At 54.8% G+C, this 12100-nt stretch overlaps 2 protein-coding genes across 3 annotated transcripts; one reads left to right on the top strand and one right to left on the bottom strand.

Annotated features, from left to right (window-relative positions):
* The first annotated feature begins 499 nt into the window (after positions 1 to 499).
* LOC135186360 (olfactory receptor 5AP2-like) lies at positions 500 to 1459 on the top strand. Its single transcript, XM_064164008.1, has one exon. The coding sequence runs from the start codon at positions 500 to 502 to the stop codon at positions 1457 to 1459; it is 960 nt and encodes a 319-aa protein (XP_064020078.1).
* A 4880-nt stretch (positions 1460 to 6339) lies between these two features.
* Positions 6340 to 11763, bottom strand: LOC135186015 (olfactory receptor 5AR1-like). 2 transcript variants are annotated; one of them, XM_064163358.1, is made up of 2 exons: positions 11699 to 11733; positions 6340 to 7773 (listed from the first exon to the last, which is right to left on the bottom strand). In XM_064163358.1, the coding sequence occupies exon 2, from the start codon at positions 7381 to 7383 to the stop codon at positions 6430 to 6432; it is 954 nt and encodes a 317-aa protein (XP_064019428.1). In that variant the 5' UTR covers positions 7384 to 7773; positions 11699 to 11733; the 3' UTR covers positions 6340 to 6429. The 2 variants fall into 2 exon arrangements, 1 of the variants encoding a protein (XP_064019428.1); XR_010306709.1 differs by lacking the exon at positions 6340 to 7773 and adding an exon at positions 10795 to 11151 and having other exon boundaries at positions 11699 to 11763.
* Positions 11764 to 12100: the final 337 nt, after the last annotated feature.

Below are 12100 nucleotides of genomic sequence, written 5' to 3'. Positions count from 1 at the left end.
GGACTTGCTCTTACTCCAGGCTGCTCATCTTTGAGGTGCCTTCTGAAACAAATCCAGTCCTAGCCCCCTGCTCAAGCAGGGCACCCACAGCAGCTTGCCCAGCAGCATAATGGCCAGGGAGGGGTTGGAAGCTCTCCAGGCAAGGACATTCCACAACCTCTCTGAGCAGTCTGCTCCAGCACCCTCACAGGGATGAAGCTTTTCCTTTAAAAAACAGGAAAGACAGAGGATAAATCCATAGTTTTGATCATCCAAAGGCAGAAACCCACAGCTGCCCTTCATTTCCCTCCAGTTCCATCTTCTCAACTGAAAGCCAAAGAACACAGAGGTTGGGCTTGAAGGACTTAGCAGAACACAGCAAACCTGTGGCAGCTGAGCTGATGATGGGCTGCAGAGAATGGCCCCAAAGTCAAACTCTTGGGTTTGGGGTTCTTTTTTTTCTTTCTTTAGCCATTTTGATCATTTTCTTCCTCTTGCCTTCAGCAGGTCCCACCTGGCCATGGCAGGGAACAACAGCCTGGGTGGATTCATCCTGCTGGGGCTCACAGACAGTCCACAGGCACAGAGTCTTCTCTTTGGGTTGTTCCTCTTGGTGTACACTGTGACCTTGGTGGGGAACACCGGGGTGGTGCTCTTGGTTGGGGTGGTTGGCAGCCTCCACACCCCCATGTACTTCTTCCTCGCCCACTTCTCCCTCGCCGACATCTGCTACTCCACGGTCATCTGCCCCAGGCTGCTGGCAGACCTGTTGGCAGAGGAGAGGACCATTTCCTTTGCTGCTTGTGTGGCACAGTTCCATGGCTTCTCCTTCTTTGCCACTGCTGAGTGTCACCTCCTGGCCGTGATGGCCTACGACCGGCACCTTGCTATCTGCAGCCCCTTGCTTTACGTCCCCATCTTCTCCGGCAGGCTCTGCTGGCGCCTGGTGGCATCGTCCTACCTCCTGGCGCTCCTCAGTGCCACCACCTACACCAGCTGCGTTTTTGGGGGTTCCTTTTGTGGACCCAACCAGATTGATCACTTCTTCTGTGACGCCAGCCCTGTGCTGCAGCTCTGCTGCTCTGACACCCGCAGCAGGGAGTTGGCCATCTTCGTCCTGGTGGCTCTCAATGGGGCGAGCACCAGCCTGGTCATTCTGCTCTCCTACTTCTCCATCCTCTGCACGGTCCTGAGGATGAGCTCAGCACAGAGCAGGTGCAGAGCCTTCAAAACCTGCACCTCACACTTGGTAGCTCTTTCCTTATTCTATGGGACACTGTTGTTCATGTACCTACAACCCCTGTCCAGCCATGGGAGGTTGGATAAGGTGGTCTCCATCTTCTACACTGTGGTCACACCTATGCTCAACCCCTTCATCTACAGCCTGAGGAACAAGGAGGTGAAGGATGCTCTGGGCAAGTGCAGGAGAAGGATCTTAAACCACTGGAGACGTGCAAGGGTTGTATCAGCTTCCAAGTGAACAGCTCAGCTTAGATGGGAAAGACATTAAAGCCACCAGATTTCTCCCCAAACCTCCCAAATCTATGTAGGTCCTTCAAGAGACTCTCCACAAACTGGGCTCCCCAGTTCAGCACAGACTGGGAGCTGCTGGAGAGAGTCCAGGGCAGGCTCTGAAGGTGCTGAGGGGCCTGGAACAGCTCTGTGAGGAGCAAAGGCTGAGAGCCCTGGGGCTGTGGAGCCTGCAGGAGAGCAGCCCCAGAGGGCATCTGCTCAGTGCTCAGCAACAGCTAAAGGAGCTGTGGGGGGCAAGAGCCTGGGGCCAGGCTCTTGTGAGTGGTGCCCAGGGCCAGGCCAAGGGGCAGAGGGCACAAAGTGGAGTGCAGGAGGTTGCATGTGAGGCTGAGGAGAAGCTTGTTTGGTGTGAGGGTGCTGGAGGGCTGGAGCAGGCTGCCCAGAGAGGTTGTGGAGTCTGCTTGTGTGGAGAGCTTGCAAGTGGCCCTGGGCATTGTGCTGCTGGGCAAGCTGCTGTGGGTGCTCCAACTCCTCTATGCTGGGATTCTGGGATGATGCTGATGATTAATAATAACAATGATGTTGGAAGAAGGGATGAGATGGGTCTGATACACATTCAGCTCTTTCAAATTTAGCTAAGTGAAAGTTGAGTGATGACATCCAGAGCTCCTCCTCCCCACCTCTCATCAATAAAGTTGTATTGCTCTTTTCCTGGCTTTTACTCACGAGTACAATTCCAAGACTTGAAGGCAGAAGGCCACAGAAACACAGAACCATTAAGGTTGGAAAAGACCTCTAAGGACAAGCAGCAATGGATGGAAGCTGCAGCACAGCAGGTTCCAGCTCAACACAAGGGGGAACTGCTTGACTGGAAGGGTCCCAGAGCACTGGCACAGGCTGCCCAGAGAGGTTGTGGAGTCTCCTTCTCTGGAGCCTTTCCAGGCCTGTCTGGATGTGTTCCTGTGTGCCCTGAGCTAGACTGTCTGGTCCTGCTCTGGCAGGGGGGGTTGGATTTAATGATCTTCTTGGGTCCCTTCCAACCTCTAATATCCTGTGAGCCTGTGATCATCAAGTCCAGCCATTGGTCTTACACCACCACAGCCACTCAACCACATTCTCAGATGCCATGGCCATGCATTACTCGAACACCTCCGGGGATGAGGACTCCACCACCTCCCTGGGCAGCCTGGGCCAATGAAATTGTTCCTAATTTTCATACAAAATCTCCTCTGGTGCAACTTGGAGCCATTTCCTATCACAAGTTCCTTGTGAGAAGAGACCAAGTCCCACCTCACTGCTCAGCAGATCTCCACCTTTCCATCTTCCCTGTGTATTCATTCACAGCTTGGGGTGAGGCTGCTTTACCCGAGTTTATTTTGGGCAAACCCAGGGTGAAAGTGGACTTGAGGAGGACACCCAGGGTGGGTTGACCTCTACAAGGTGTCCAGATCCCCAAACCACACTGAGATGTGTTCCCACAGATGGCAAGTCCTTGGTACCAGTCCTGCTCCTGTTGCACCACCTCCATCCAAGCCATTCTGTTCTAAAACATCCTCTTACCCCCACATCTTTGAGAGAGGACCTGGCTGACAACCTCGTAATGAGACAGGATAGATTTTGGGTGTTGAGAGCCAGGTGAACCCATTCCCATCCTTATTCTCCTGCCCCACCTGCATGACAACCAATCAGCTGTGGTGGATGTTCTTCAACGACAGAAGGGTTCCAAAAGACAGAATCAGATCTACCCCATGGTGTAAAAAATGTAATGTGTGAGGTGGCCTTGAGAAGCTGCTGACACAAGGCTTTGATGGGTGCAGCAGGAGGTGGATACAGAACTGGCTTGATGGCTGCACCCAAAGAGTGGCTGTCAATGGCTCCGTGGCCAAGTGCAGGCCAGTGACAAGCAGAGTCCCTCAGGGATCAGTCCTGGCACCACTCTTGTTCAGCATCTTTGTGGGTGCCATGGACAGAGGCACTGAGTGCAGCCTCAGCAGGTTTGCTGCCCACACCAAGCTGTGTGGTGCAGCAGCCAGGCTGGAGGGCAGGATCCATCCAGAGGGAGCTGCACAGGCTGCAGAGGTGGGCACAAGCCAAGCTCAGGAGGTGCAACAAGACCAAGGGCAAGGTCCTGCAGCTGGGTGGAGGCAATGCCAAGCACCAATGCAGGCTGGGCAGTGAGTGGCTGGAGAGCAGCCCTGAGGAGAGGGACTTGGGGGTGCTGCTGGAGGAGAAGCTCAGCAGGAGCCAGCAGTGTGCACTTGCAGCCCAGAAAGCCAAGCAGAGCCTGGGCTGCAGCAGCAGCAGTGTGGGCAGCAGGGCCAGGGAGGGGATTCTCCTCCTCTGCTGTGCTCTGCTCTGCTGAGACCCCACCTGGAGTGCTGCATCCAGCTCTGGAGCCCCTATTGCAAGAGTCATGTGGAGATGCTGGAGTGTGTCCAGAGCAGGGCCAGGAGGATGCTCAGAGGGCTGCAGCAGCTCTGCTGTGAGCACAGACTGAAAGAGTTGGGGCTGTGCAGGCTGGAGCAGAGGAGGCTCCCAGGTGACCTTCTTGTGGCCTGCCAGGATCTGAAGGGGCCTAAAAAAAGCTGGGGAGGGACTTTTTAGGCTGCCAGAGAGTGCCAGGACTGAGAGGAATGGAGCAAAGGTGGAGGTGGGGAGGTTCAGGCTGGATGTGAGGAGGAAGTTGTTGAGCATGAGAGTGGTGAGAGGCTGGAATGGGTTGCCCAGGGAGGTGGTTGAGGCCCCATGGCTGGAGGTGTTTAAGGCCAGGCTGGCTGAGGCTGTGTGCAGCCTGCTCTAGGGTAGGGTGTCCCTGGGCATGGCAGGGGGTTGGAACTGGCTGCTCCTTGTGGTCCCTTCCAACCCTGCCTGATTCTAGGTCCAAAGGTGAGGGGAAATGCAATGAGCTTCCCCTTCTCAAGAGGGGTCCAAAGCAGTCAGGGTCTAACCAGCACCCCTACTGTGGAGAACCAAGGGAGCCAGGTTACCTGCACACATCATGAAAGGGGTCTCTTTCTTTCATGAGAGGTTTATGACCAAGGTTGGCTGCAAAAGCCCTTCCAGCAGGCCTGTGCTCCAAGTTCTCCTCACACAGGTGGTTACAGCTATTTCCATCCCAAGTGCTGCTGCTCCCCTGCCCAGGGCAACAAGTGCTCCTTGGAGAGCAGTCACCCTTCCAGAAGTCATCCTCTTAACAAGACCTTCTGGGGCTTGCCAAGAAAGTTTCTTAATCCCCAAGAAAGCTTCTTAGAGGGCTTGTAGACAACTTAGCTCCTTCTTCTTAGCAAGCCACCAGAGAACAATTACCAGGAGCTAAGAAGAAAGAAACTTTCTCCCTTGTTAAGGACAAAGTGTACACCTGCAGCTGCTTTGCTTCTCTGACCTAGCCCAGGCTCCACAGCTGCTGAGCTGCAGGGGTCAGTGGGGTGGCATGTGGCTGCATGAAGGACAGTTGTGTGGACCTGGGTGGTTGGACATCAGTGCTCCTCAAGGGTCCTCTCACTTATCTGTCCCCCAGCCCTAGGGCTGAATTCCTACCTGCAGGAGCTCCTACCTTGCTGGGGACTTTTGGTGGTGTGCTTGGTGGGAAAACTGGGAGAGGAGAGAGCTTCTTCCATGCCACTCTTGGGGCTGTTTGGAATCTCTTCTAAGTGTTTGTATCCCATCACTGATACAGCAAATACCTCTAGGGGCCAGGAAGGAGCAGTGCCCTCACAGCTCAGTGCTTGGGGTGGCAATCTTTGAGGTCATCACCAAGGATCAGGATGAGGGAGTTGAGGCACCCTCAGTCAGTTTGCAGATGACACCAAGCCAGGTGGCAGTGTTGATCTGCTGAAGGGTTGGAAGATCTACAAAGGGGTCTGTCCAGGCTGGATCAATGGGTGAGGAAATTGGGATGAGGTTCACTAAGGCCAAGTGTTGGCTCCTGCACTTGGGTCACAACGAGGCCATGAAGGCTCCAGGCTGGGGGCAGAGTGGCTGGAAAATGCCCGATAGAAAGGATGTGGAGGGTTTGGTGACAGCAGCTGGAGATGAGCCAAGGTGTGCCCAGGTGGCCAAGAAGGACACCAGCAGCCTGGCTTGGATCAGCAGGAGTGTGGCCAGGAGGAGCAAGGCTGAGATTGTCCCCTTGAACTGGGCACTGCTGAGGCCACTCCTGGAATCCTGGGGTCAGTTTCAGGCCACTCCAAGAAGGATACTGAGGGGCTGGAGCAGGGCCAGGGAAGGGCAAGGAAGCTGGGGAAGGGTCTGGAGAAGAGAGCTGGTGAGGAGCAGCTGAGGGAGCTGGGGGTGTTGAGGCTGGAGAAGAGGAGGCTGAGGGGAGAGCTTCTGGCTCTCTGCAGCTCCCTGCAAGGAGGCTGGAGCCAGCTGGGGGTTGGTTTTTTTTGCTAAGGAACAAGTGGCAGGGCAAGATGGGAAGGATCTCAATTTACCCCAGGGCAGGTTTAGGTTGGATATGAGGAGAAATCTCCTCACCCAAAAAGGTTGTCAAGGGCTGTCCCAGGCTGCCCAAGGCAGTGGTGGAGTCCCCATCCCTGGAGTGGTTTCTGAGCTGTGGTGCTGAGGGCCATGGTTTGGTGGTACCCTGGCAGTGCTGGGTTAGGGGTTGGACTCTATGACCTTAAGGATCTTTTCCAACCTAAACCATTCTCTGATCCCATGGCTCTGTGTGGTATGAAGAGAGATTTGGTCACCATTGTCACACTGATGCTCGTAGGGTTTTGTTGTTAGTTGCTGCTCAAGTCACCCCCAGTGGCACATTCCCGAACTACAGAGGGTCAGGAAGGGTTTTCAGCTCTTGGCGTTCAGACAAAACCAGGCTGCAAACACATCCCTGAGACAGGAGTCAACGACCCACTATGAAGGACCGAGGCAGAGGCTGTCCCAGCAGCTCAGAGGAGGCCACGACCTCTTTAATACCAGAGCACTACCCAAGTGGAAAGCACAAAAGCCTCTGAGAAGAGCTTCTCAGGTCCCCTAACACACCACCGAAAGCCATTTCCCAGCAGAACACTTCCTCTCCACCGCTCTCCCCAGTGCCTTCTTCACCTCCTTGTTCCTCAGGCTGTAGATGACAGGGTTCAGCGTGGGGGTCACCACGGTGTAGAAGACTGAGACCATTTTGTCAAGGTCCTGGGAGTGCCTGGAGCTGGCTCCCAAGTACATGAAGGCAGCAGAGCCATAGAAGAGGGTGACGACGGCCAGGTGGGAGGCGCAGGTGGAGAAGGCTTTGTGCCTGCCCGAGCGCATCTTCAAGGTGGCAGCCAGGATGTAGGCATAGGAGACCAGGATGGTCAGGTTGGTGATGAGCAGGTTGAAGCCCACCACGACAAACATTACCACCTGGTTGAGGGTGGGGTCTGTGCAGGAGATGGCCAGGAGCGGGGGCCCCTCGCAGTAGAAGTGGTTGATGAGGTTGCGACCGCAGAAGGACAGCCGCCGCGCCAAGACCACGTGGATGGTGGCATTGAGGAGCCCGGCCAGGTAGGAGCCACCCACCAGCAGCACACAGACCCTGCTGGGCATGGAGATGGCATAGAGCAGCGGGCTGCAGATGGCCACGTAGCGGTCGTAAGCCATGGCGGCCAGGAGGTAGCACTCGGTGGTGCTAAAGACGGCGTAGAAGTAAAGCTGGGCGAGGCACTCGGAGTAGGAGATGACTTTCCTTGCTGCTAGCAGATCCGAGAGCACCCTGGGGGTGATGGTGGAAGAGTAGCAGAGGTCCAGGAAGGACAAGCTGCTCAGGAAGAAGTACATGGGGGTGTGGAGCTGGGGGTCCCTCCTGATCAACACCAGCATGCCCAGGTTCCCTACCAACGTGACCACGTAGGTCAGCAAGAAGACCACAAAGAGGGCAGCTTGGACATCCTTCTGCTCTGAGAAGCCCAGGAAGACAAATTCAGTGTTGGGGGTGTGATTGCCCATGACCATCAGCAAAGCAGAGCTGCCGTGGGAGAACAGAGCAGCAGAGAGTCAGCACATTCCTGCTTTGCCACCGACAAGCACTCAAGATCCTTCTACTGCTCTCTCTCTTGAAAAGGTCCAGAGGCAGAAGCTGGTGAAGATGTTCAGTGTTCGCCTCAAAGCAGGTTTTGAAGTGAAAGGAGCCCTTGGCTGGTTTGAGTTTCTGGTGTTTCCATGCTGGTCTTGGTTGCTGGGTTGGTTGGCTCAAGTCCTGTCTCAAACTGGAAGGTCTGTTTGGCTTTCTGAAGCAGCAGCAGCAGCAGCTCATCAGCCATACATCCAAGGAGGGAACCACAGCAACTGACTTTAGGGAGCAGTCTCCACTTGGAAAGACCACAGACAAAAACCAAACCCAAACTAAAGGAGCACAAGGAAAAAAAATAAGACAAAGAAAATCAAATAAAAATCAACCAAGAATATTCTCCCCCCAGCAAACTGCCCCCAAGAGCTCTTGTTTCAGAAGACCAAAAGAGAGAAAGCTCTGCTGAAAGCTTGAGACAGCTTTAAAATGATGTCCTTTAGAACAGCCATGGGCTCCCAGCACCAAAGGGCCTGGAAGGGAGCTCTGGAGATCATCCAGCCCCCTGCTGAAGTAGGGACACTCTTTGCAGCACTTCCAAGTCCCTCTTGAACAGGATCCAGGACTCCAACTGTGGCCTCAGCAGGGCAGACTAGAGTTTGTGCCCTCTGCCCCTGGGCACCACTGAGCAGAGCCTGGCCCCAGCCTCTTGCCCCCCACAGCTCCTTTAGCTGTTGCTGAGCACTGAGCAGATGCCCTCTGGGGCTGCTCTCCTGCAGGCTCCACAGCCCCAGGGCTCTCAGCCTTTGCTCCTCACAGAGCTGCCCCAGGCCCCTCAGCACCTCCAGAGCCTGCCCTGGACTCTCTCCAGCAGTTCCCAGTCTGTGCTGAACTGGGGAGCCCAGAACTGGATGCAGGACTTCTCACCAGGGTAGAGGGAGAGAAGAACCTTCCTGGATCTGCTGGCCACACTCTTCTTCATGCCCCCCCAGACACCATTAGCCTTCTTGGTCACGAGGGCACACTGCTGGCTCATGGGCAACTTCTTGCCCACCAGCACTGCCAGGTCCTTTGACTCTCCAGCAGGTCACTCCTCACCTGTACTGCTGCAGAGGCTTGGGAATAGCCACAGAAGCTGCTGGTTGTGTTTGATCAAGACACCAAAGTGTACTCCTGGAAAGCATCTTCTGCATGGGGAAGCTCAACACACACACATCCTTGCTGGTTTGCCTTCCAGACATCACCAGCACCACCACCACCACGCTGGCATTCTGTGGTTAGCTGGCCCAAGCTTCTGCCTTCTCCAGCCACAGTGACCACAGTGAACATAAGCAGCTGAGATCGAGGGACTGCTCAGCACAGGCAGTGCTGGTGTGTCTCTTGGTGGCTTTGCTCATCACCTCAGCTAGTGGGCACCTTAAATGTGTAAGAGCAATTCCCAAGCAGTTTGGTATGCAGCAGGGATCTCAGCTTGCTGTGAAAAGAGGCTCCTGCTTGCAGTCCTCTCTGTGTCACAGAGCAACTCAGAGCAGTACTGAGGTTAAAACTCACCTGGCTGCTCACACCTTGGGTTTTGGTCTCTCAGAGACTTGGTAATCTCCTAGACCAATGTTTGACAGGAGGCATAACCCTCAGTTTCTCTCAGTGATGCTGTTCAAAGCATGAAGGGCAGCACTGAGTGACCAAGAGAAGCTGCAGTTTATGGGCTTTGGTTGATTGGAAGACCAAGGGATTGATGCTGTCCTCCCACTGGTGTCACACAGAGGAGATGCTTCTTGGGAGCCTGTGGCTTGGGGAACAGCTCCTCAAGGAGGAGACAGGCAGTGATAAACAAATGTAATTGGTTTCAGCAGGTTAAATGGGAGTTGAGGATTTCTCCTGTTTCCTCGTGGAGAACTACCAAGAGTTTACCTAAATAATAACTCTTCACTTTGTGAGAAGGAGATTTTCATCTGTCTGAAAGATCACAGAATCAAGCAGGTTGGAAGAGACCTCCAAGCTCAGCCAGCCCAGCCTAGCCCTGGCCATTCAACCAGACCATGGCACTAAGTGCCTCATGTTTGATGTCTCTACCTTCAGCACTTGGAATGCATCATTTAGCTCTTGGCAACACAGGGAATTAAAAAGAAATGCTAGGAAGAGGAACTGGATGAGGCATTTAGTGCCATGGTCTACATGGCTGGCTAGGGCTGGGTGCTAGGTTGGACTGGATGAGTTTGGAGGTCTCTTCCAACCTGGTTGATTCTATGAAGTTCAAGCAGGGCAAGTGTAGAGTCCAGCACCTGGGAAGGAATAACTCCCTGCACCAGTACAGCTCAGGGGTGAGCTGCTGGGCAGCAGCTCCACACTCAAAGGACCTGGCAGTGCTGATGGACACATTGCCCATGAGCCACCAACCTGTCCTCATGGCCAACAAGGCCAATGGTCTTCTAGGGGGCATGAAGAAGAGTGTGGGCAGCAGGGCAAGGAAGGCTCTCATACCTCTCTATTCCACCCTAGGCAGGACACAGCTGGAGTCCTGCATCCAGTTCTGGGCTCCCCAGTTCAGCACAGACTGGGAACTGCTGGACAGAGTCCAGGGCAGGCTCTGGAGGTGCTGAGGGGCCTGGAGCAGCTCTGTGAGGAGCAAAGGCTGAGAGCCCTGGGGCTGTGGAGCCTGCAGGAGAGCAGCCCCAGAGGGCATCTGCTCAGTGCTCAGCAACAGCTAAAGGAGCTGTGGGGGGCAAGAGGCTGGGGCCAGGCTCTTGTGAGTGGTGCCCAGGGCCAGGCCAAGGGGCAGAGGGCACAAAGTGGAGTGCAGGAGGTTGCATGTGAGGCTGAGGAGAAGCTTGTTTGGTGTGAGGGTGCTGGAGGGCTGGAGCAGGCTGCCCAGAGAGGTTGTGGAGTCTGCTTGTGTGGAGAGCTTGCAAGTGGCCCTGGGCACTGTGCTGCTGGGCAAGCTGCTGTGGGTGCCCTGCTTTGGCAGGGGGCTTGGGCTGGCTGATCTCCAGAGCTCCCTTCCAAGCCTCTCATGCTGGGATTCTGGGGGTAGCTGCACTGGACACCCTCTGGGGTCCATGCCATGGAGGGCAGCCAAGCTGGTAAGAGGAGCACAAACAGCCTGGGTGGGTTTCTGCTGCAGGCTGACAGCCCCAGGCTAAACAACCACCAGGGAATCACCAGAGCTCATTTCCAACCCCACCACGCTGGGATTCTTGGGTTTTAGTTCCACCTCCTCAGCAGAAGTGCATGTGGATGCTGCATGCCCACCCTCAGCTGGGCTACAAAGCGTTGATTAAAAGCTGGATTCACCTTCTCACTTCCGAGGGGGGGGGGGGGGGTTTGAAAGCCTCCCAAGTATCAGCACAGAGAGATGAAGCTTCCCCTTTATAAAAGATGGTTTAATTCATTTCTTCATGTGCATAAAAGGAGTCAATTTGTACTCAGATGAACTCTCTGGACCATGCCCTGAGTGCTTCTGCTCTGAGCAAAGCCCACAGTTGCCATCTGGCTGTGCCAACCTCTCACTTTTCCTCTGCCAGGCAAGGCAGTGGAGACAATGCTGAGTTTTTTCCACAGCCATTCATCTGCCCCTGATGTGGGTGCTTAAAATAGACCCAGCTGAGTCCAGAGCAGATGAATCAAAGCCTCCAAGCACAGTGGGGTCTCCATAAGGAGAACCTGTGCTGACTAATTCCAGTGTGACTCCAGGACCAGGGTGACTCAGCCTCTGCCAGCTGGAAGCAGAAATAATGAATGAGCTGCAGCTGGAAATTAAACTTTGCCACCACAGAGAGGCACAAGGAGATGGTGAGGGAGGTCTGGCCAAGGCTGGAGGGTCTCAGAGCTGCCAAATGAGTTGGGCATGTCTGCTGCAGGAGCAGTCAGGTACTGGAACAGGCTGCCCAGGGAGGTGGTGGAGTCCCCATGCCTGGAGGTGTTGAAGCAATGTTGAGGCTATGGCACTTGAGGACATGGTTTAGTGGCCACGATGGTGTTGGGCTTGGTGATTTTGGAGGGCTTTTCCAAGCCAAACAATTCCATGGCAACACAATACTGCTCCCCCAGGAGCTTCCACCTCAGCCAAGTGCTCAAGGTCCTCACAAGTGAGCAGAAAGCAGCAGCTAAACATGGAGGAGCTCAGCCTAAGGAGGCACAGCCAGCACCCATAGGTGATGTTAGAGTGACAATCAAGCCTTGTCCTACCTGACTGGGGGGCCACCAGGCCCCCCAGCCTTTTAGATCCCCTCCACCATTCACCCAGTGTGCACCATGGGGACTCACCAGTGATGATGAGAGAAGGATCCCTCTGCCCAGTTGGGCAAGCTTAGGGCTGCTGCCTTTCCTGGGGCTCATTATGAAGGGGAGTGGGCAGAGAAGTCAAAGTGGCCACAGCTGGGGTGGGAGGAGACTGCAGCAGAGCTCAGGTGCTCTGGGTTTGGGAGAGAAAAGGGGCAAATGAGGGGTGGGGTGGGGAAGGGGCAGGTGGTCCTGAAAGGGTGGAGATGAAAAGAGGAAAATGAGGGAAAAGGAAGGAGATGGAGAGGGAAAGGGGAACATAGAGAGGAAAGGAAGGAGGTGGAAAGAAAAGGAGGGAGATGAGGGGAAATAGGAGATGGAAAGGAAGGGAGGGAGATGGGGGGGAAGGGAGAGAAAATACTAGTCCTGAAAAGTACAATAGAGGTG

The sequence above is a fragment of the Pogoniulus pusillus genome, chromosome 24, assembly GCF_015220805.1.
Source record: "Pogoniulus pusillus isolate bPogPus1 chromosome 24, bPogPus1.pri, whole genome shotgun sequence".
NCBI lineage: Eukaryota > Metazoa > Chordata > Aves > Piciformes > Lybiidae > Pogoniulus > Pogoniulus pusillus.
Note: the sequence above shows the minus strand (reverse complement) of the source record. Positions and strands in the feature narration are given on the sequence as shown.